Here is a 22,090-nt window from a genome sequence, read left to right as displayed (position 1 = left end):
CAATAATCCAACTAAGTGACCCAACTGGCTGGATAAAAAAGAACCCAACGTGTGTTCTGTCCACTATTTACCCAGTGTACACTCTTGCCTGGAAGAACCTTTTGTTTTGTCGATTTGTTTTGAAAAATATATGTTATTTATCTTTGTGCAGCATAACATGAATCAATCAATCAATCATTGTACATGAAAAAACACAGATATGAAAAACAATCCCAAAACAAATCTGGCTGCAGTACCCTTCAAGTTCATCACTAAACTCAGGCTCCCTGTGAAACTGGGTCCTGGACTTCCTTTTGGGCCAACCCCAAGTGGTGAAGGTAGACAACAACGCCTCAGCCATGCTGATCCTCAACATGGGGGCCCCACAGGGGTGCACTGCTCAGCCCCTTCCTGTACTCCCTGTTCACCCATGACTGCGTGGCCACGCACGTCTCCAACTCAATCATCAAGTTTGCTGACGACACAACAGTGGTAGGCCTGATTACCAACAACGACGAGACAGCCTACAGGGAGAAGGTGAGAACCCTGGCAAAATGGTGCCAGAAAAATAACCTCTCCCTTCAACGTCAACAAAACGAAGGAGCTGATCGTGGACCACGGGGTCGCAGTAGAGAGGCTAAAAAAATATATAGTTCCTCACTGTGCACATCACTGATGACACAAATGGTCCCTTCACACAGACAATGTGGTGAAGAAAGTGCAAACAGCAATTCTTCAGCCTCAGGAGGCTGAAGAAATTTGTCTTGGGCCCTTAGACCCTCACGAACATCTACAAATGCACCATTGAGAGCATCCTGTTGGGCTGTATCAGCGCCTGGTACTAAAATTGTACCGTCCGCAACCGCAGGGCTCTCCAGATGGTGGTGCGGTCAGCCCCCAACACATCACCAGGGGCACACTGTCTGCCCGCCAGGACACAGGAAGGCCAAGAAGATAATCAAGGACCTGAGCCACCCGAGTAATGGCATTTTCACCCCACTACCCTCTTGAAGGTGGAGACATTACAGCTGCATCAAAGCTGGGACCGAGAGACTGATAAACAGCTTCTATCTCCAGGGCACCAGACTGTTAAACAGTCAACACTAGCTGGCCTCCACCCAGTACCCTGCCCTGAACCTTAGTCACTGTAAGTAGCAGGCTACCACCCGGGACTCTACCGTGCACCTTACAGGCTGCTGCCCTATGTAATAGAGCCATTGAACACTAGTCACTTTAATAATGTTGACATACTGTTTTACCCACTTCATATGTACAGTTGAAGTCAGAATTTTACATACACTTAGGTTGGAGTCATTAAAACTTGTTTTTCAACCACTCCACACATTTCTTGTTAACAAACTATAGTTTTGGCAAGTCGGTTAGGACATCTACTTTGTGCATGACACAAGTAATTTTTCCAACAATTGTTTAAAAACAGATTATTTCACTTATAATTCAATGTATCACAATTCCAGTGGGTCAGAAGTTTACATACACTAAGTTGACTGTGCCTTTAAACAGCTTGGAAAATTCCAGAAAATGATGTAATGGCTTTAGAAGCTTCTGATAGGCTAATTGACATCATTTGAGTCAATTGGAGGTGTACCTGTGGATGTATTTCAAGGCCTACCTTCAAACTCAGTGCCTCTTTCCTTGACATCATGGGAAAATCAAAATAAATCAGCCAAGACCTCAGAAATAAAATGGTAGACCTCCACAAGTCTGGTTCATCCTTGGGAGCAATTTCCAAACGCCTGAAGGTACCACGTTCATCTGTACAAAGAATAGTACGCAAGTATAAACACCATGGGACCACGCAGCCGTCATACCGCTCAGGAAGGAGACGCGTTCTGTCCTAGAGATGAGCGTACTTTGGTGCGAAAAGTGCAAATCAATCCCAGAACAACAGCAAAGGTCCTTGTGAAGATGCTGGAGGAAACGGGTACAAAAGTATCTATAGCCACAGTAAAACGAGTCCTATATCGACATAACCTGAAAGGCCGCTCAGCAAGGAAGAAGCCACTGCTCCAAAACCTCCATAAAAAAGCCAGACTACGGTTTGCAACTGCACATGGGGACAAAGACTGTACTTTTTGGAGAAATGTCCTCTGGTCTGATGAAACAAAATAGAACTGTTTGGCCATAATGACCATCGTTATGTTTGGAGGTAAAAGGGGGTAGCTTGCAAGCCGAAGAACACCATCCCAACCGTGAAGCACGGGGGTGGCAGCATCATGCTGTTGGGGTGCTTTGCTGCAGGAGGGACTGGTGCACTTCACAAAATAGATGGCATCATGAGGAAGGAAAATTATGTGGATATATTGAAGCAACATCTCAAGACATCAGTCACGAAGTTAAAGCTTGGTCGCAAATGGTCTTCCAAATGGACAATGACCCCAAGCATACTTCCAAAGTTGTGGCAAAATGGCTAAAGGACAACAAGTCAAGGTATTGGAGTGGCCATCACAAAGCCCTGACCTCAATCCTATAGAACATTTGTGGGGAGAACTGAAAAAGCGTGTGCGAGCAAGGAGGCCTACAAACCTGACTCAGTTACACCAGCTCTGTCAGGAGGAATGGGCCAAAATTCACCCAACTTATTGTGGGAAGCTTGTGGAAGGCTACCCGAAACGTTTGACCCAAGTTAAACAATTTAAAGGCAATGCAACCAAATACTAATTGAGTGTTTGTAAACTTCTGACCCACTGGGAATGTGATGAAATAAATAAAAGCTGAAATAAATCATTCTCTCTACTATTATTCTGACATTTCACATTCTTAAAATAAAGTGGTGATCCTAACTGACCTAATACAGGGAATTTGTACTAGGATTAAATGTCAGGAATTGTGAAAAACTGAGTTTAAATGTATTTGGCTAAGGTGTATGTAAACTTCCGACTTCAACTGTATATATATATATTCCGGACTCTGACATTGCTAATTCTATTTCTTAATTTCTTAATTTTTACTTTTTGGATTATGTGTGTATTGTTTTGTATTGCTAGGAATTACTGCATTGTTGGAGCTAAAAACAAGCATTTTGCTGCACCTGCAATAACGTACAAATCTGTGTATGCAACCAATAAACCTTGATTTTATTTTGATTTGATGCAGTCAATCTCTCCTCTACTTTGAGCCAGGAGAGATTGACATGCATTAGGGCTGGGAATTGCCAGGGACCTCACGATACCATATTATCATAATACTTAGGTGCCGATATGATATGTATTGCGATTCTCACGATTCTATATGTATTGCGATTCGATAATGTGATTTTATTGTGATTTGATGTTCCAAACATATTGCTCACTATATGTCTGCTGCAGAGGGACAAGAGAGAGCCATGAGAAAACGAGTTTTGATCAGTCATGGAAATAAAAGTGCTGAAAACAAATTGGGTCCTTTCTTAAAAAGAAAATTCAGAACAAGCTAAGAAGGAAAAATACTGGGGTTTTGGTGCAAGTACAGGCAACTAGCGCAAAAATAATATTGAGATATTGTACAAATGATACAATATATTGTCAAAAATAATATCCCGATATGTCACTGTATCGATTTCTTCCCCCATCACTAGTATGCATGTTCTTGATATTAGCCCTCCGTGTACATTTAAGGGCCAGACGTGCTGCTCTAATCCGGGCCAACTCTAATTTTCCTATGTCCTTCTTTGCAGCACTTGGCTATATAACTGGGCAGTACTCCAGGTGTGATAAAACTTGTTTGGTTTATTGTGATGTCAAGAAAGCAGAGCAGGTCTTTATCACAGACAGACCTCTCTCCATCTTAGCAGCCGTTGCATCAATGTGTTTCTACAATCTAGGGTTACACCAAGCAGTTAAGTCTCCATAAACATTTTTAATTACAAGATTTGGGGTTTAGTGAATGATTTGTCCCAAATGCAATGCTTTTAGTTTTTTATTTACAAAAACGCAACATGTAAAGTGTTGGTCCCATGTTTCATGAGCTGAAATAAAAGATCCCAGAAATGTTCCCTACGCACAGAAACCTTATTTTGAGGGAGCGTGCAATTGGCATGCTGATTGCAGGAATGTCCACCAGAGCTATTGCCAGATAATTTAATGTTAATTTCTTACTGAGGAGGTACTGGGGAGGTATTGAGGAGGTACTGGGGAGGACTGGGGAGGTATTGAGGAGGTACTGGGGAGGTACTGGGGAGGGGTACGTCAAACATGAACATAGTTCCAGTAGGGGTAAATGTATTAGGGGGAAATGGACTCACCCATCGGAGACGATGCCCTCTGCAATCTCACAGACCAGGACGAAGAGGAGGATGAAGGTGAGGAGCCAGCGCAGGTTGTGACCAGGGAAGTGCAGCCAGGTGCTGTGGTGGATGTGCACCTTGGAGCTCTGGCTGCCCCAGCCTTACAGCACACATTTAAAAAAACAACAACACAGGAAACAGGAAGTTAACCTCAGAGAACAGTGTGACATCCGTCTGATGTCAATTTGGATAAACTCCCATATCTATTGGGTGAAATACCACAGTGTGCCATCACAGCAGCAAGATTTGTGACCTGTTGCCACAAGAAAAGGGCAACCAGTAATATTTACTGTTAATTTGTTATTGTTTATTTAACTTTTGTTTATTATCTATTTCATTTTCTTTGGCAATGTAAACATATGTTTCCCATGCCAATAAAGCATTTTGAATTGAATTAAGAGAGAGAGAGAGAGAGAGAGAGAGAAAATAGAGAATGAGAGAGAGAGAGAGAGAGAGAGAGAGAGAGAGAGAGAAGAGGGAAACAGAGATCAGTTTGCTCCGCAGCCTTTCAACTCCATGGTGGTCCTTGTGAGTTTATTAGTTTAACCTATAAACATTAGCATCAGTTTACACAGTAGTTCTCTCTCCATCTCTATTGCTATCTTTCTCTGTTTTTTTGTCTCTCATCTACATTCTGAGCTAATTAGTTAATACCAGTCCTTATTAGTTTCAGGGTAAATCTGATATGGCATGCACATTGTTTTCCCAGAGCCCAGAGTGGTGCTCTGTAAAGGGAATAGGGTTCCATTTCAGTTGGAATGGCCTCCCTCCAACAGTGTGACAGGGACAAAGTGAACTGGTCAGTCACACACGGATGACACATAGCCAGGTACATTAGTGTCACTTTAACAGCTGTCACAGGGACAAAACACCGGTCACGCAATGATAACGACACCAGAGGAATGCCTTAGCACATTGTAATCACATTAACAACAGGGACACAGTGAACTTGTCATACGATGATGACACCAGTGGAATGGGGGGAGGGGGGTAGCCAGGCAGAAGAGGACGGAAGGCGAGCAGGGATGTGTAACCCAACCCTACAGTAGAAGATGGTTCCAGCTCCTGCTCGCTTGGCCTAAATTCCACCAGAAAGGTCACATTGGTTTGTCGAAAATAAAAATGCTTCCCACAACAAGGGGCTTCACCTAGGGCCCAGTGTCCGTTAGAATGTTAATGGTTTTATCATAGGGGACACACTGTGTAATATGCATACTGTACAGTGGAACGTATATTCCTATGCTAAATTAATAAATGCATAGTTAAATGTAAAAAGTGAAGCACATGGAAGAGGCTCAGTAATAAATGATGATCTTAAGGAGTAAGGCTCAGTAATAAATGATGATCTTAAGGAGTAAGGCTCAGTAATAAACAATGGTCTTAAGGAGTAAGGCTCAGTAATAAATGATGATCTTAAGGAGTAAGGCTCAGTAATAAATGATGATCTTAAGGAGTAAGGCTCAGTAATAAACAATGATCTTAAGGAGTAAGGCTCAGTAATAAACAATGATCTTAAGGAGTAAGGCTCAGTAATAAATGATGATCTTAAGGAGTAAGGCTCAGTAATAAACAATGATCTTAAGGAGTAAGGCTCAGTAATAATTGATGATCTTAAGGAGTAAGGCTCAGTAATAATTGATGAACTTAGGGAGTAAGGCTCAGTAATAAACGATGATCTTAAGGAGTAAGGCTCAGTAATAATTGATGATCTTCAGGAGTAAAGCTCAGCAATAAACTATGATCTTAAGGAGTAAGGCTCAGTAATAAATGATGATTTTAAGGAGTAAGGCTCTGTAATAAATGATGATCTTAAGGCGTAACGCTCGGTACACTCCCTCTGGCATATGTTGACAATATCTTCATCCTCATCATCCTCACCACCAGTGATTAAAGTACATTCTTTGCACACAAAGAAAACAGAAATATAACATTTACGTGTATTCAGACCCTTTACTCAGTACTTTGTTGAAGCACCTTTGGCAGCGATTACAGCCTTGAGTCTTGCGTATGACGCTACAAGCTTGGCACACCTGTATTTGTGGAGTTTCTCCCATTCTTCTCTGCAGATCTTCTCAAGCTCTGTCAGGTTGGATGGGGAGCGTCGCTGAACAGCTATTTCAGGTCTCTCCAGAGATGTTCGATCGGGTTCAAGTCCGGGCTCCGGCTGGGCCACTCAAGAACATTCAGAGACTTGTCCCGAAGCCACTCCTGCATTGTCTTGGCTATGTGTTAGGGTCGTTGTGCTGTTGGAAGGTGAACCTTCGCCCCAGTCTGTGGTCCTGAGCGCTCTGGAGCAGGTTTTCATCAAGGATCTCTCTGTACTTTACTCCGTTCATCTTTCCCTCGATCCTGACTAGTCTCCCAGTCCCTGCTGCTGAAAAACATCCCCACAACATGATGCTGCCACCACCATGCTTCACTATAGGGATGGTGCCAGGTTTCCTCCAGATGTGATGCTTGGCATTCAGGCGGAAGAGTTCAATCTTGTTTCTCATGGTCTGAGAGTCCTTTAGCTGCCTTTTGGAAAACTCCAGGCGGGCTTCCATCTGGTCACTCTACCATAAAGGCCTGATTGGTGGAGTGCTGCAGAGATGGTTGTCCTTTTGGAAGTTTCTCCCATCTCCACAGAGGAACTCTGGAGCTCTGTCAGAGTGACCATCAGGTTCTTGGTCACCTCCCTGACCAAGGCCCTTTTCCCCCGATTGCTCAGTTTGGCCAGGTGCCAGCTCTAGGAAGAGTCTTGGTGGTTCCAAACTACTTCCATTTAAAAATGATGGAGGCCACTGTGTTCTTGGGGACCTTCAATGCTGCAGACATTTATTGGTACCCTTCCCCAGATCTGTGCCTTAACACAATCAGATCTCAGCGCTCTATGGACCATTCCTTCGACCTCATGGCTTGTTTTTTGCTCTGACATGCACTGTCAACTGTGGGACCTTATATAGACAGGTGTGTGCCTTTCCAAATCCTGTCCAATCAATTGAATTTACCACAGGTGGACTCCAATTAAGTTGTAGAAACATCTCAAGAATGATCAATGGAAACAGGATGCACCTGAGCTCAATTTCGAGTCTCATAGCAAAGGGTCTGAATACTTATGTAAATAAGGTATTTCTGTTTTTTATTTGTAATACATTTGCAAAGATTTCAAAAAACCTGTTTTCGCTTTGTCGTTATGAGGTATTGTGTGTAGATTGATGAGGGAAAAAAATATTTAATACATTTTAGAATAAGACCGTAATGCAACAAAATGTGGAAAAACTGAAGGAGTTTGAATACTTTCCAAATGCACTGTACGTACTGTTTTTAACCACTACACCTAGAGATTTTTATCTCTTGACAAAGTCACTTAGTATTGGTTTTAAGACATCACAATAATATTTATAAGTCTTCATTACCACATGTTCTTACTTAAACATTTAAAAAGAGCTCAAAACTGGCTGCAAACATAATCAAACTTTAAGTCACATAACCATAGACCAGTTAAACTTGTACAATACTTCCAGTCACGGGTGGCCAAAAATAACAAATTGAAAGCCATGCCCCCACTAAGCCACGTCTCCAATATAATTTCCCAGTGTGCCTTGCCTTTTGTATAAATTGGCGAGTTACCACCCATGACTGTATTTGTTAGTGACAGACATGGTTGTTGAATTTCATCATGATCAGTCTTGTGTACTTCACGTAGGCTACTGTAGGGTAATGTTTTCTTTAAAATTAAACTGTTTATGACATTACATTATAAATACCGTAAGGCTTTACTTTGATGTCAATCACTGTACATGCAAAAACACAGATATGAAAAACAATTAAAAAAATTATAGCTGCAGTAGAGCATGCTGGGAAATATGATAATGATGGGTGTGGTTTTGATGAGAACGTTTTACTCTCCACAGAGTAAAACTGACACAATCTCACTCTCACACTGGTTATTAACATTAACACCAACACTGGGGTTATTTTACACCACTGAGTGTTAATTTCACTCTTAGAGAGTTCATTTAACTCCTGAATCAACACTAGAAATGTTACATTGAAAAATCAACACTAAGTAACACAATTTACTGTGTGTGTGTGTGCATACTTTCCCGGTCTTGTGGTTGTTGTGTGTGTGATGGGGCCGGGGGACTCTCAACTCGTGCGGACACTCACCAATGAAGAGGATGGGGAAAGTGATGAAGAGCAAGAAGATGTGCGGCACCACGTTGAGCGCGTCCAGGAAGCAGCCATTGTTGAGGACGCCGCGGTCCACGTTGTACGCCAACGAGTTGTTCTCGTTTCCACAGAACGCCAAGGACATAGTGGAACCGTGACTCTACGGAGGAACTCGCCACAGGAACAGGAGGAGGAAGAAAGGGAGGAAGAGGAGGAGGAGAAAAACGAGAAGAAATGAGAGAGAGAATCTCTCAGAGCATGTTGTTTCTTTTTACATATATTTCCAGCAGCAGGTCTTGAGGTTAGAAGGTTAGAACGTGACCTCCTCTCTTTGTTCCTCTCTCTCACATCCTCACTCCCAATACCAGACACAGAGGGAAAGGAGGGAGAGGGAGAAGAAAGGAGGGAGATAGAGAGAGGGGGTTGCAGACAAAGGGCAGTCACAGTCCAGTTAGAGGGAGACAGCATCCCCCTCTCCAATCCTCTCTGGGTGTCTAAGAAGCAGCTTTGACGGCAGAGAGCTTGCTGGTAATACATTCCTACATCCTGGTCCCCAGTCTCCAACACACATCCTTTACACCCGCATCTGCTCGCCGGACGGCTTTGTCTGCTCGCACTCTTTTGCAAAACGCTGCACAGCTCTTCTGGAACACACACCACACAGACAAAAGGACACAAAACACACACATACACTCACTCAGTCACACACACACACACACACACAGAGACTAGTGCGGAGCCCTTCCTCGATGCACCTGGTATTCCTGTCTCTGTAAATAAGATTTCAGAGTCGACCTTGCAAGATGATACATAAAGCTGAATGTGAGACCATTCGTCCCTACAGAGCAGACGGCCTGCTAGAGGTGGCAGCGAGAGAGGGAGGGAGAGAGGGAGGGAGAAGGAGGGAGAAGTGAGTGAAATAGTGGAAGGGAGAGGGAGTGGATAGAGGGATGGAGAGAGAAAGAGAAAGGGGTGAACAAGACACAGAGGAAAGAGAGAGGGGGGTAATCAAAGAAGAGGAGGGGTGAGCATGAATGAAAAGAGAGAAGAGAGAGAAACACACAGAGAGAGAGAGAGAGAGAGAGAGAGAGAGAGAGAGAGAGAGAGAGAGAGAGAGAGAGAGAGAGAGAGAGAGAGAGAGAGAGAGAGAGAGAGAGAGAGTGAAAGCTAGACAGAACCAGAAGTACCAATGCTGACATCACAGAGACGAGAGGTACGTGAGAAGCATGTCAAAAAGCATGCTAAATCTAAATTCCAAACAGAATGTAATTTATAGAAATTACATAATCATATTTATTCATTACATTTCTACACATTTAGCACATTAAGAAAGAACACAGTGGTGGCAGAATAACTAGGTTGCTGTAGTTGCACATACACACTAAACCACATAACACAGGGACATGAAAAATGAAAGACATCCTGAAATGTTATGTTATACTGTTCTTTAATTTTCAGGATTATACTCTCTATGGATCCCAAAGACATTCAAGTTGTTCATGATTGTCATCAGCCTGAGCTACAGAATGCACAGAGTAGATTGACTAATGTTTATATAATAGTTAATTAGATCATGTGTGCAGTGGCCAGCTGAGGTGTTTAAGTTCAGAGGTGACTCCTGATGCCAGAGGGAGAGGCAGGGAGTGAAGATGCACAGCTGGTCGTCTAGACACGATACCTGAACCCTGCCTCGACACCCAAGCCTGGGGGAATGCCAAATATGTAACTCCGCCCACTCACTTCCTGTCCAGAACCAAAATACCTCCCCAAGTGGGAATGCATGGGAAACATAGGAAGAAGTTGTCATGAGGGAGATACCCAGTAGCTTCCACAGACATCTCGAGGAAGAACTTTTAAATAATCACTACATGACCAAAAGTATGTGGACACCTGCTCGTCAAACATCTGTTCTTTGTTGAACACTCCTGGGATGGTGTAGACTGGGGCCCTGGAGGTAGGTGCCCCGGGGCCCGAAATGCATTATATTTTGTCACTCCCCATCTTGACAGCCTGCACAGCATGATTGGGCATCCAGCAAGATATAGGGCAGATATATGACTCTATTGGAGCACATCCAAAGAATCCTTGTATAACCTATAGCTGTGCCCCAGCTATTGAACCACTTGGATTATATTATTTAGCTGACGTCAGAAGAGTCCCAATTTACCAGTGATATGTGTAAGTCTTTGTTACACTGATGTATCATTGGATTATAGATGTGTATGGACCTGGCACTGGTCTCTAAGGTAAACTGTAAAACATAAAAATAAATCCTGTAATTGTCACTGTAAATTATTATATAATCAATAGTAACATACTGTATGAACTGAATACTGTAGATTACCATAAATTACATTGCATTGTGGGAAGAAATTCAATGGTTGGGAAATATTTTATGTATTTTGGACATTACCGTAAAAAATGCTTTGTAAAATACAGTAGCAGTTCACTTACTGTATTTGTGAATATTCAAAATTGAATGCCACACTAAAAGCACACGGGCAACAAAATCAAAACACATCCTCTGAAGCAAGACCGAAAATGTCTTTGCAAATTATTTTTTATAAATGGAATATTTTATTCTTAGTGAATTGGTACCTGTTTTGTTATTTTATATGCATTGCTTTGTTTGTGGCCATGTTGTTTTATATTAAATAAATACTTTTCCATTGAAGCTCACACAAAATAGGAAGCTACATGTAAAAATGCATGCCCCTTTTGGAAATTAGACAAATTGCAACATCACCTAGCCTGAATTCAAACAACTCTACCCTTCCCCCACCCTTACAATAGATTACAGTACCAGTAATGGTACTGTCAAACTGTTTTAATTACAGTAACTTACTGGTAGCCAGTTACCAGTAAGTTACTGTAAAAAAATTGTAAAAAATATTACAGTGAGAGAATTGGGTACCATAAAATACTATTATTATTGGTACTGTACACTCATAACTATTTGTTATCATATTTCCCAGCATGCTCTACTGCAGGTAGATTTTAGATGTTTTTATCTGTGTTTTTGCATGTACATTAATTGATTGATTAATCTTATGCTAAACAAAGATAAATAAAACAATTCTAAACTAATCCAGTCAGTTAGATTTGTTGCACCCGTTACTTAAATGGTTGTTCCAGTTTAAAGGGTTTAGGTAGTCTCCACAATGTCCCTAACCCTGACAGTCATTCTGAATGCAGGTTGCGGGTGAATGGAAATCCCAAATGTTGGAACGCCTGAATTCCAATACACATCACTTTGCGAACCAGAATAATGTGACTTGCAAGTAGGGTTGCAAAATACTGGTAAAATTCCCAGGTTTCCCAGGGAAAGTTACTGGAGTTTTGCAACCCAACTTCCAAGTCATATTATGCTGGCTTGCGAAGTGGCTCATACCTCTGTACTTTGATCTGGTACTCCCTGTATATAGCTCTGTTCTTGTGTATTTTATTTTATTCCTCTTGTGTTACTATTATTATTTTATTTTTTAACTTCGCATTGTTGGGAAGGGCTCCTAAGCAAGCATTTCACAGTAAAGTCTACACCAGCTGTATTCAGCGCGTGTGACAAATACAATTCGTTTTGAGGCCTGATGTGGCCTGCAAACCATGAGTTTCAGGCCACTGTATCAGGGTAAAACTAGGCCTCAAAATAAGGCCTTATGAGATATGTAATATATTGTCATAAAGAGTTGAATTTTAATGATAACATTCACCTAAGAACTCACTTGTTGAAGACCACAGGACTGAAAATGAAGAAAATCAACAACCATGTCTCTGTCACTAACAAATACAGTAATGTGTGGTAACGCTACAATTCACTCGAAAGGCAACACACTCTGGGAAATATGCAAATAGGCCTTTACAGTAAGAATATTTGTTACTGTAAAACAACTACAGTAGAATTATTGATACTGTAAATATATTACAGTAACAGTATTGGTATACCGTAAAACATTATACCTTAAAAATATTAACAGTATACCGTAAAATACGGTACGGTAACATACTGTTAAATTTTTGTACAGCAACTTACAGGTAACTGGCTGCTAGTAAGTTACTGTAAAAACAACAGGATTTTTTTTTTTACAGTGTAACGTGATGTGGTGAGAAGGAAAGAGTAAGATCATGATGTCATTTGATGTCATTTGATTTTGGGAGAGAACGTTGGTCCTAAAATGCCAAAGGGATATCAGGAGTATGAATGCCTGGCTCTGTCTTCATTTACCTACTGAGACATCAATAGGTGAGGTGCTTTTTTTCTTGAGGTGCTTTTAACAGGATGGTCATGTTTTTCCCATCACTTTCTGACTAAAATAACAAGTAGTAAACAGGAGTATATATATAAAAAACATGGGGGATTGGAAGTGATCCCCCCCCCCAACCGAATGATGAGCTTCTTTGACAGAGAAAACATCAATAGTGAGTAATTTGGGCCAAGTATAAAAAGGCATAGGTTTCTCACTGGAATTTTTTTTATTTATTTAGATACGGTGCATGACATCAGAAAGTATTCCCACCCCTTTACTTTTTTCATATTTTGTTGTGTTACAGCCTGAATTTAAAATGGATTCGATTTAGATGTTGTGTCACTGGCCTACACACAATACAACATAATGTTAAAGTAGAATTATGTTTTTCAAAATGTTTACAAATTAATTAAAATTGAAAAGCTGAAATGTCTTGAGTCAATAAGTATTCAACCACTTTGTTATGGCAAGTCTAAATAAGTTCACGAGTACAAATGTGCTTAACGAGTCCCATTATAAGTTGCATGGACTCACTCTGTGTGCAATAATAGTGTTTAACATGATTTTTGAATGACTACCTCATCTCTGTACCTCACATATACAATTATTTGTAAGATCCCTCAGTCGAGCAGTGAATTCCAAACACAGATTCAACATCAAAGACCAGAGAGGGTTTCCAATGCCTCACAAAGAAGGGCACCTATTGGAGATGGGTAAAAAAAAAAAGGAGACATTGAATATCCTTTTGAGCATGGTGAAGTTATTAATTACACTTTGGGTGGTGTATCAATACACCCAGTCACTACAAAGATACAGGCGTCCTTCCTAACTCAGTTGCCGGAGAGGAAGAAAACTGCTCAGGGATTTCACCATGAGGCCAATGGTGACTTTAAAACAGTTACAGGGTTGAATGGCTGTGATAGGAGAGAACTGAGGATGGATCAACAACATTGTAGTTACTCCACAATACTAACCTAAATAACAGAGTGAAAATAAGGAAGCCTGCACAGAATAAAAATATTACAGAACATGCATCCTGTTTGCAACAAGGCACTAAAGTAAAACAGTAAAAAAAAAAGGCAAAGAAATTCACTTTTTGTCCTGAATGCAAAGTGTTATGTTTGGGGCAAATCCAATACAACAAATTACTGAGTACCACTCTCCATTTTCAAGCATAGTGGTGGCCGCATCATGTTGTGGGTATGCTTGTAATTGTTAAGGACTGGGGAGTTTTAAAAAGAAACGGAATGGAGCTAAGCACAGGCAAAATCCTAGAGGAAAACCTGGTTCAGTCTGCTTTCCACCAGACACTGGGAGATTAATTAACCTTTCAGCAGGACAATAACCTAAAACACAAGGTCAAATCTACACTGGAGTTGCTTACCAAGAAGACAGTGAATGTTCCTGAGTGGCCGAGTTAGAGTTTTTACTTAAATCTACTTGAAAATCCATTGCAAGACCTGAAAATGGTTGTCTAGCAATTATCAACAACCAATTTGACAGAGCTTGAAGAATAGTGAAAAGAATAATGGGCAAATGTTGCACAATCCAGGTGTGGAAAGCTCTTAGAGACTTACCCAGAAAGACTGACAGCTGTAATCGCTGCCAAAGGTGCTTCTACAAAGTATTGACTCAGGGGTGTGAATACTTATGTAAGTTAGATATTTCGGAATTTCATTTTTAATAAATATGCAAACATTTATAAAAACATGTTTTCACTTAGTCATTATGGGGTATTGTCTGTAGATGGGTGAGAGAGAAAATATATTTAATCAATTTAGAATTCAGGCTGTAACACAACAAATGTGGAATAAGCCAAGGGGTATGAATACTTTCTGAAAGCACTGTAACTGCCTCGACAAACTCAATCAACAGCTGAGCCATCCATCAAGCGCGCACACATCCAAAACACCTACCCGTTTGTGTCGTGAGATCATCACGTTCCAAGAACAACTTGATTTGACTACACTGTAATTTTAAAAATAAATTTTCTTAGACACCGAGTGCAACAAAAAGCCACCATAGACAGATGATTTTCAATAAAAAGTAGGCTACGGAAGTTATTTTACAAACTGATAAAAAATCGTAGGGTTTGTGCATCTTCTCACTTGTTCCTCTTGTCTTGAATGAGTATTCAACCAACATTCGGAAATAAACAAACAAGAAATCACATCTGCAGAGACAAGAGTTTTACTCCTATTTGTTTTTAAACGCAGCTAGAGTCCATCACGTCCTCAAACAAAATACAATCGCTTAACTGTCAGAAATGATTGATGGATTCCGTGACCATCTGGGGTTCTGTTCCTTTACCGGGAGCTCGTCACGGTACTGAAACAGGGTACGGAGGAGGAGGGAACGCCAAACACAATTTCTTGGCCACCTTTGGCTTTAGCATGTGCCTTTGACTACCGTACAAAAACCGGTCGATCCAATCCATACACACACAAAGGTCTGTAGATAGTCACTTATGCCACCACATTTGAAAAGGAGCAGAACATCATTCCCTGAGCAGTGAGCATTGCTATTACATCATTGCCTGGTGTATTAGAGCTCTAGGCATGCAATCCTACTTGAACTACTTAATTTGTAGACACATGGAATTGATAATTGTACAACCGATTTCACACAGGCTACAATAATTATGATTAATATTTTATGTGTTCCCGTAGTGTAAGTAGGACACGATAAGTGCCTCTAATGAATGACCAATCCATTAAGGGAGACCTCGCCAATTACTGTAAAATCAGGAACTCCACTTTAGACCAGAAGAGAGGAACATGACTGCCCCCTGTGGACGTTAATAATTTCACAGGAGTGCATAATGAGTATGAGATTTAGGACTAATATCCACAACAATATTTTAATCAATGCAATGAGAGAGAGAGAGAGAGAGAGAGAGAGAGAGAGAGAGAGAGAGAGAGAGAAAGAGAGAGAGAGATTTAACTAACTAATGCATTAGAATTCCAGTATTATAAACTGACAATCTTTTAAGTCAAGACAATCTCATCAGTCAGTCAAAGTGAACAAATACCTTTACTAATTCTGAGAGAGTGATTTCAGAGGAAGGACATTGATTACATCACAGTGTGCCTGCCTGCCTGCTGGGCCTCTGCGTCTGCTTCTGATTACCCATTGTAACTGAATGATAATATCAAACACCTTTAATTGGGGACTTAGGAGTGCCATTTCACCGAGAGCCAAGGGCATGTTATGGCATACTAGAAGGCTATAAAAATAAAATAACTCTCTATATATACAGTATAAGTTAAGTAATTTATTGGGTAAACCACGGGCACTGTGATGCCGAACCGTTGGTGGTTTACCCAATAAACTACTGGGAGCTTATATGTAGTGTGTGACTCTGTTTTAAATTTTTATAGCCTCCAGTTTACTCACCGTTAGTCAGAACCTCTACTAACATTTTTGCATGTGCACCAGCTCATGCTTTGCTCTATAGCATACTAGAAGCTCACTGAGATGCACTTAGCATTTAATTAGACTTTCAGCACTACCAGCTCCACTTGGGAATGAACAATATAGACCAGTTGACACTCGGGCTCTTCAGAGTTCAGGTTTTCACCACTAGATTGACTCGAAACTCAATAAGACACACTTCCTTTGCTGTCGTGTTCTAATATGAGAAGAAGTGGGGTTACCAGAGACATGTATTTAGAGAGTTGGGCCAAATTTAGACATTTCTAGACATTCAGTTACATAGCATTGTTTAAATATTGCCCCATATCAATTTTATTATATATATCATAACCCTCCAGATTCTCCAGGAAGTATCTGTACTGGGATCTAAATGAAACTCAACATAGGATGAAGTTCACATACAGTTTACAGGTAGCATTTGACAGCGTGGTTCTGGTTCAACAGACTTGCTTTCAGTAACGATCAGCATTGCATTTGAAACAGTTTGATGCAGCGATTTGATTGTGATGATAGAAATAGATCAGAGAGAATGAGAAGGGTGGTTGGTTGGTGGGTGTGGCTTGTTTGGCTGGTTGGTGGGTGTGGCTTGTTTGGCAGGCTGGCGGTGAAGTGACTCTCAGAAGAATGTCCTACAGAAAGACAGAAACCGGTGAATTACTTGGATGTCATCCGTTGAGGAGCCGTAGAACATGTCTTTAGTCACAAGTAGAAGCAAGTTAGAAATAACACCGCATGCAGATGTGTGGAGAAACCCTATAGGTCTGTGTTCCACATAAATAGACTGATTGAACCCATTGGTGGGTTCCATAAATTATTTTTGAGCCATGAATTGTGACCAGAAATATTTGTTTCAACTAGATAGGTCATAATGTGGTGGGTACATGGGAACATTCCAAAAAAGTGTTTGGTGGGTCACAGCACCAAAACAGTTGGGGACAGTTTGGGGACCACCACTATAGTAATCTCCCAGTATAGGTCAAAACATGTAACAGTCCCTATTGACTAACGTCAATCAGAACAACTGCTGAAGGCTGGCAGAAGGCTATGTCATGCTACGTATGGCCGTGACCTCTTAGGACAGGCCAGAGCATTAGATATACACATATGTGCAGTATGTCTATGGCTCTAGAAGACAGGCACTGTGTCATTCATTGTGACATTAAGTGTCTAAAATGAGAGGCATAAAACTTGTCTTGAAGCTGGTGTGTCCTCGTTTCTGATTGACAGAAACACTGTCACATGAAATAGATGCATAGTGCACAAGAACATATAGCCCACCTCCCCTGGGGCTAAACAGAGTCACGGCAAACATCCCCCTCTGGCAGGGGCACAGGGGTGCATGGGGGTAAGGGTTTACTCTCAGGTGGGGGTGTGCAGGGTGGGAGTTCAGGGTTATAACTGGAGCCGGTAGCCGTGTCTGTACACTGATGCACTGCCTTCAAACACCTTTCGGTTCGCAGTGGGACTGACTGATGCCGACTTAGGGCTGGACACACACACATAGAGATGCAGACACAGTCGGACAGATACAGTTGGACAGACACACACAACATAGAGACATGAACATGGACAGATACACAGTCTGACAGACACACACAACACAGACCAGGTTCACTAGCTACAGTCACATCACAGTCGACACATAAAGACAATTCTACTTTCAATTTAATAATTGTGAGCATTTGTAGGCTATGCATTCACATACTATAGAGATTATACTATATGTTGAGTTGATGGAGAGATTATACTATATGTTGAGTTGATGGAGAGAATGTATTATATGTTGAGTTGATGGAGAGTTTCCTATATGTTGAGTTGATGGAGAGTTTACTATATGTTGAGTTGATGGAGAGAATATACTATATGTTGAGTTGATGGAGAGAATATACTATATGTTGAGTTGATGGAGAGAATATACTATATGTTGAGTTGATGGAGAGAATATACTATATGTTGAGTTGATGGAGAGAATGTACTATATGTTGAGTTGATGGAGAGAATATACTATATGTTGAGTTGATGGAGAGAATATACTATATGTTGAGTTGATGGAGAGAATATACTATATGTTGAGTTGATGGAGAGAATATACTATATGTTGAGTTGATGGAGAGAATGTACTATATGTTGAGTTGATGGAGAGAATATACTATATGTTGAGTTGATGGAGAGAATATACTATATGTTGAGTTGATGGAGAGAATATACTACAATGGGGGAAAAAAGTATTTAGTCAGCCACCAATTGTGCAAGTTCTCCCACTTAAAAAGATGAGAGAGGCCTGTAATTTTCATCATAGGTACACGTCAACTATGACAGACAAAATGAGAAAAAAAAATCCAGAAAATCACATTGTAGGATCTTTAATGAATTTATTTGCAAATTATGGTGGAAAATAAGTATTTGGTCAATAACAAAAGTTTCTCAATACTTTGTTATATACCCTTTGTTGGCAATGACACAGGTCAAACGTTTTCTGTAAGTCTTCACAAGGTTTTCACACACTGTTGCTGGTATTTTAGCCCATTCCTCCATGCAGATCTCCTCTAGAGCAGTGATGTTTTGGGGCTGTCGCTGGGCAACACAGACTTTCAACTCCCTCCAAAGATTTTCTATGGGGTTGAGATCTGGAGACTGGCTAGGCCACTCCAGGACCTTGAAATGCTTCTTACGAAGCCACTCCTTCGTTGCCCGGGCGGTGTGTTTGGGATCATTGTCATGCTGAAAGACCCAGCCACGTTTCATCTTCAATGCCCTTGCTGATGGAAGGAGGTTTTCACTCAAAATCTCACGATACATGGCCCCATTCATTCTTTCCTTTACACGGATCAGTCGTCCTGGTCCCTTTGCAGAAAAACAGCCCCAAAGCATGATGTTTCCACCCCCATGCTTCACAGTAGGTATGGTGTTCTTTGGATGCAACTCAGCATTCTTTGTCCTCCAAACACGACCGAGTTGAGTTTTTACCAAAAAGTTCTATTTTGGTTTCATCTGACCATATGACATTCTCCCAATCCTCTTCTGGATCATCCAAATGCACTCTAGCAAACTTCAGACGGGCCTGGACATGTACTGGCTTAAGCAGGGGGACACGTCTGGCACTGCAGGATTTGAGTCCCTGGCGGCGTAGTGTTTTTGCTCACCGTTCTTGTGATCATTTTGACCCCACGGGGTGAGATCTTGCGTGGAGCCCCAGATCGAGGGAGATTATCAGTGGTCTTGTATGTCTTCCATTTCCTAATAATTGCTCCCACAGTTGATTTCTTCAAACCAAGCTGCTTACCTATTGCAGATTCAGTCTTCCCAGCCTGGTGCAGGTCTACAATTTTGTTTCTGGTGTCCTTTGACAGCTCTTTGGTCTTGGCCATAGTGGAGTTTGGAGTGTGACTGTTTGAGGTTGTGGACAGGTGTCTTTTATACTGATAACAAGTTCAAACAGGTGCCATTAATACAGGTAACGAGTGGAGGACAGAGGAGCCTCTTAAAGAAGAAGTTACAGGTCTGTGAGAGCCAGAAATCTTGCTTGTTTGTAGGTGACCAAATACTTATTTTCCACCATAAGTTGCAAATAAAATCATTAAAAATCCTAATATGTGATTTTCTGGATTTTTTTCCTCAATTTGTCTGTCATAGTTGACGTGTACCTATGATGAAAATTACAGGCCTCTCTCATCTTTTTAAGTGGGAGAACTTGCACAATTTGTGGCTGACTAAATACTTTTTTCCCCCACTGTATATGTTGAGTTGATGGAGAGAATGTACTATATGTTGAGTTGATGGAGGGAATATACTATATGTTGAGTTGATGGAGAGTTTACTATATGTTGAGTTGATGGAGAGAATATACTATATGTTGAGTTGATGGAGAGTTTACTATATGTTGAGTTGATGGAGAGAATATACTATATGTTGAGTTGATGGAGAGAATATACTATATGTTGAGTTGATGGAGAGAATATACTATATGTTGAGTTGATGGAGAGAATATACTATATGTTGAGTTGATGGAGAGTTTACTATATGTTGAGTTGATGGAGAGAATATACTATATGTTGAGTTGATGGAGAGAATATACTATATGTTGAGTTGATGGAGAGAATATACTATATGTTGAGTTGATGGAGAGAATATACTATATGTTGCGTTGATGGAGAGAATATACTATATGTTGAGTTGATGGAGAGAATATACTATATGTTGAGTTGATGGAGAGTTTACTATATGTTGAGTTGATGGAGAGAATATACTATATGTTGAGTTGATGGAGAGAATATACTATATGTTGAGTTGATGGAGAGAATATACTATATGTTGAGTTGATGGAGAGAATATACTATATGTTGAGTTGATGGAGAGTTTACTATATGTTGAGTTGATGGAGAGAATATACTATATGTTGAGTTGATGGAGAGAATATACTATATGTTGAGTTGATGGAGAGAATATACTATATGTTGAGTTGATGGAGAGAATATACTATATGTTGCGTTGATGGAGAGAATATACTATATGTTGAGTTGATGGAGAGAATATACTATATGTTGAGTTGATGGAGAGAATGTACTATATGTTGAGTTGATGGAGAGAATATACTATATGTTGAGTTGATGGAGAGAATATACTTACTCCTCATCTTCGTATTCTTTTGGAGGTGACACTGCTATCACCAGCTCAATCCAATCCTAAAGACACACAGACATATAAAGAAATAAAACAAATCTATAACATCTTCCTAAAAATGTGATGACATTTCTATCCCTCTTCCATACAGGATTTCTATGGTTACAAAATATCCTCTCCCCTCCCCCCACCGCTCTCCTCTCCTCTCCTCTCCTCTCCTCTCCTCTCCTCTCCTCTCCTCTCCTCTCCTCTCCTCTCCTCTCCTCTCCTCTCCTCTCCTCTCCTCTCCTCTCCTCTCCTCTCCTCTCCTCTCCTCTCCTCTCCTCTCCTCTCCTTCCCTCCCCTCACTATAAAACCAACTGGTCTGATTGTGAACGTTTTCATCAGGGCTGGCCTTTATAACCACACCAATAAAACTCTTGTACGGCAACAAATTACCTTCAGCACAAACGATCAGGGTAGTATCGGGATAAATATAATAAATGGCTGTTTATTGAGAATAGTCATGAACGTAAACTGCCTAACTCATCGATTCTGCTGCGAGAAATACCCGCCAGTATTTCTGATCTTCGATATGGTTGTCAGAGTTGCTGTAAAAAAAAGACAGTAGAATCGTACCCCTCCACTGTTCCAGGCCTCGTTCAGAGAGTTCTCTCCTTCTGTCAGTGAGGAGTCAGTCAGGATCTCCCCATTCACAGCCATCACCTCATCTCCTGGTACTATCCCACCTGGGGAGGCACACACACACACACACACACAACACACACACACACACACACACACATGCAGAGTCAGTTACTAATTAATTGCTGTCTGCAATTGTTTTTACATACCACAATAGTGCTGCCTATGTAGATTCAATTTATGCTTTGTAACCAGATCCCACTCAATAGCCTGGGATTAGTTTCTACTATAATGGCTCCAAGGGGATATGAAATGAGCCAGCCTAATAAATATCAGACTGAGAGATTGGGTACAATAAACCTTTTCTCATTGATATTCTGAAATCATACACAAAACAACATTCCATGTTTATTGTTGACAACAGAGCATAAGGAAAGAGATTCATGTTTGTCAGGTTCTTTACATGAAGCCAAAATCAATCAAGTGTTGAAACACAAAATCAATTGTCTATGTAGCCCAACAACAACAACAAAAAGCTAAAAGCAGTATTTCTGTATTGCATTTTCAATGGAATACTGTAACATATACCAATGGGGGTGCTTTCTTATGGACTTCGTTATGACATTTATGGACTCACCATGTTTGTCTACCGAGCTTCCATCATAAATGGCAGATACCACTAGCTTTCCCAGAGGGGAGTCTACTCCCCCCTCCACGGCCAGATCAAGTGGTCCAACCTAAGGTAAGAGAG

The 22,090-nt window shown here is 40.9% G+C and overlaps 2 protein-coding genes across 2 annotated transcripts in view; both read right to left on the bottom strand.

The window, feature by feature from the left end:
* abcc8 (ATP-binding cassette, sub-family C (CFTR/MRP), member 8) overlaps positions 1 to 9,353 on the bottom strand; it is a 162,222-nt gene extending 152,869 nt beyond the window's left edge. The window contains exons 1-2 of the mRNA XM_041849747.2: positions 8,414 to 9,353; positions 4,220 to 4,361 (exon numbers count right to left, since the gene is read on the bottom strand). Of these exons, the coding sequence (XP_041705681.1) occupies positions 4,220 to 4,361; positions 8,414 to 8,561 (290 nt within the window). The 5' untranslated portion in view covers positions 8,562 to 9,353. The remainder of the gene's footprint in view (positions 1 to 4,219; positions 4,362 to 8,413) is intronic.
* Positions 9,354 to 15,482: 6,129 nt separating this feature from the next.
* The window catches only part of LOC121540707 (harmonin), a 44,642-nt gene continuing 38,034 nt past the window's right edge, over positions 15,483 to 22,090 (bottom strand). The window contains exons 17-20 of the mRNA XM_041849749.2: positions 21,977 to 22,076; positions 21,334 to 21,443; positions 20,722 to 20,777; positions 15,483 to 16,724 (exon numbers count right to left, since the gene is read on the bottom strand). Coding sequence (XP_041705683.2) covers positions 16,712 to 16,724; positions 20,722 to 20,777; positions 21,334 to 21,443; positions 21,977 to 22,076 — 279 coding nt within the window. The 3' untranslated portion in view covers positions 15,483 to 16,711. The remainder of the gene's footprint in view (positions 16,725 to 20,721; positions 20,778 to 21,333; positions 21,444 to 21,976; positions 22,077 to 22,090) is intronic.

The sequence above is a fragment of the Coregonus clupeaformis genome, chromosome 26 (assembly GCF_020615455.1).
Source record: "Coregonus clupeaformis isolate EN_2021a chromosome 26, ASM2061545v1, whole genome shotgun sequence".
Classification (NCBI taxonomy): domain Eukaryota; kingdom Metazoa; phylum Chordata; class Actinopteri; order Salmoniformes; family Salmonidae; genus Coregonus; species Coregonus clupeaformis.
The sequence above is the reverse complement of the archived record's forward strand: the minus strand, read 5'-3'. Positions and strand labels throughout refer to the sequence as shown.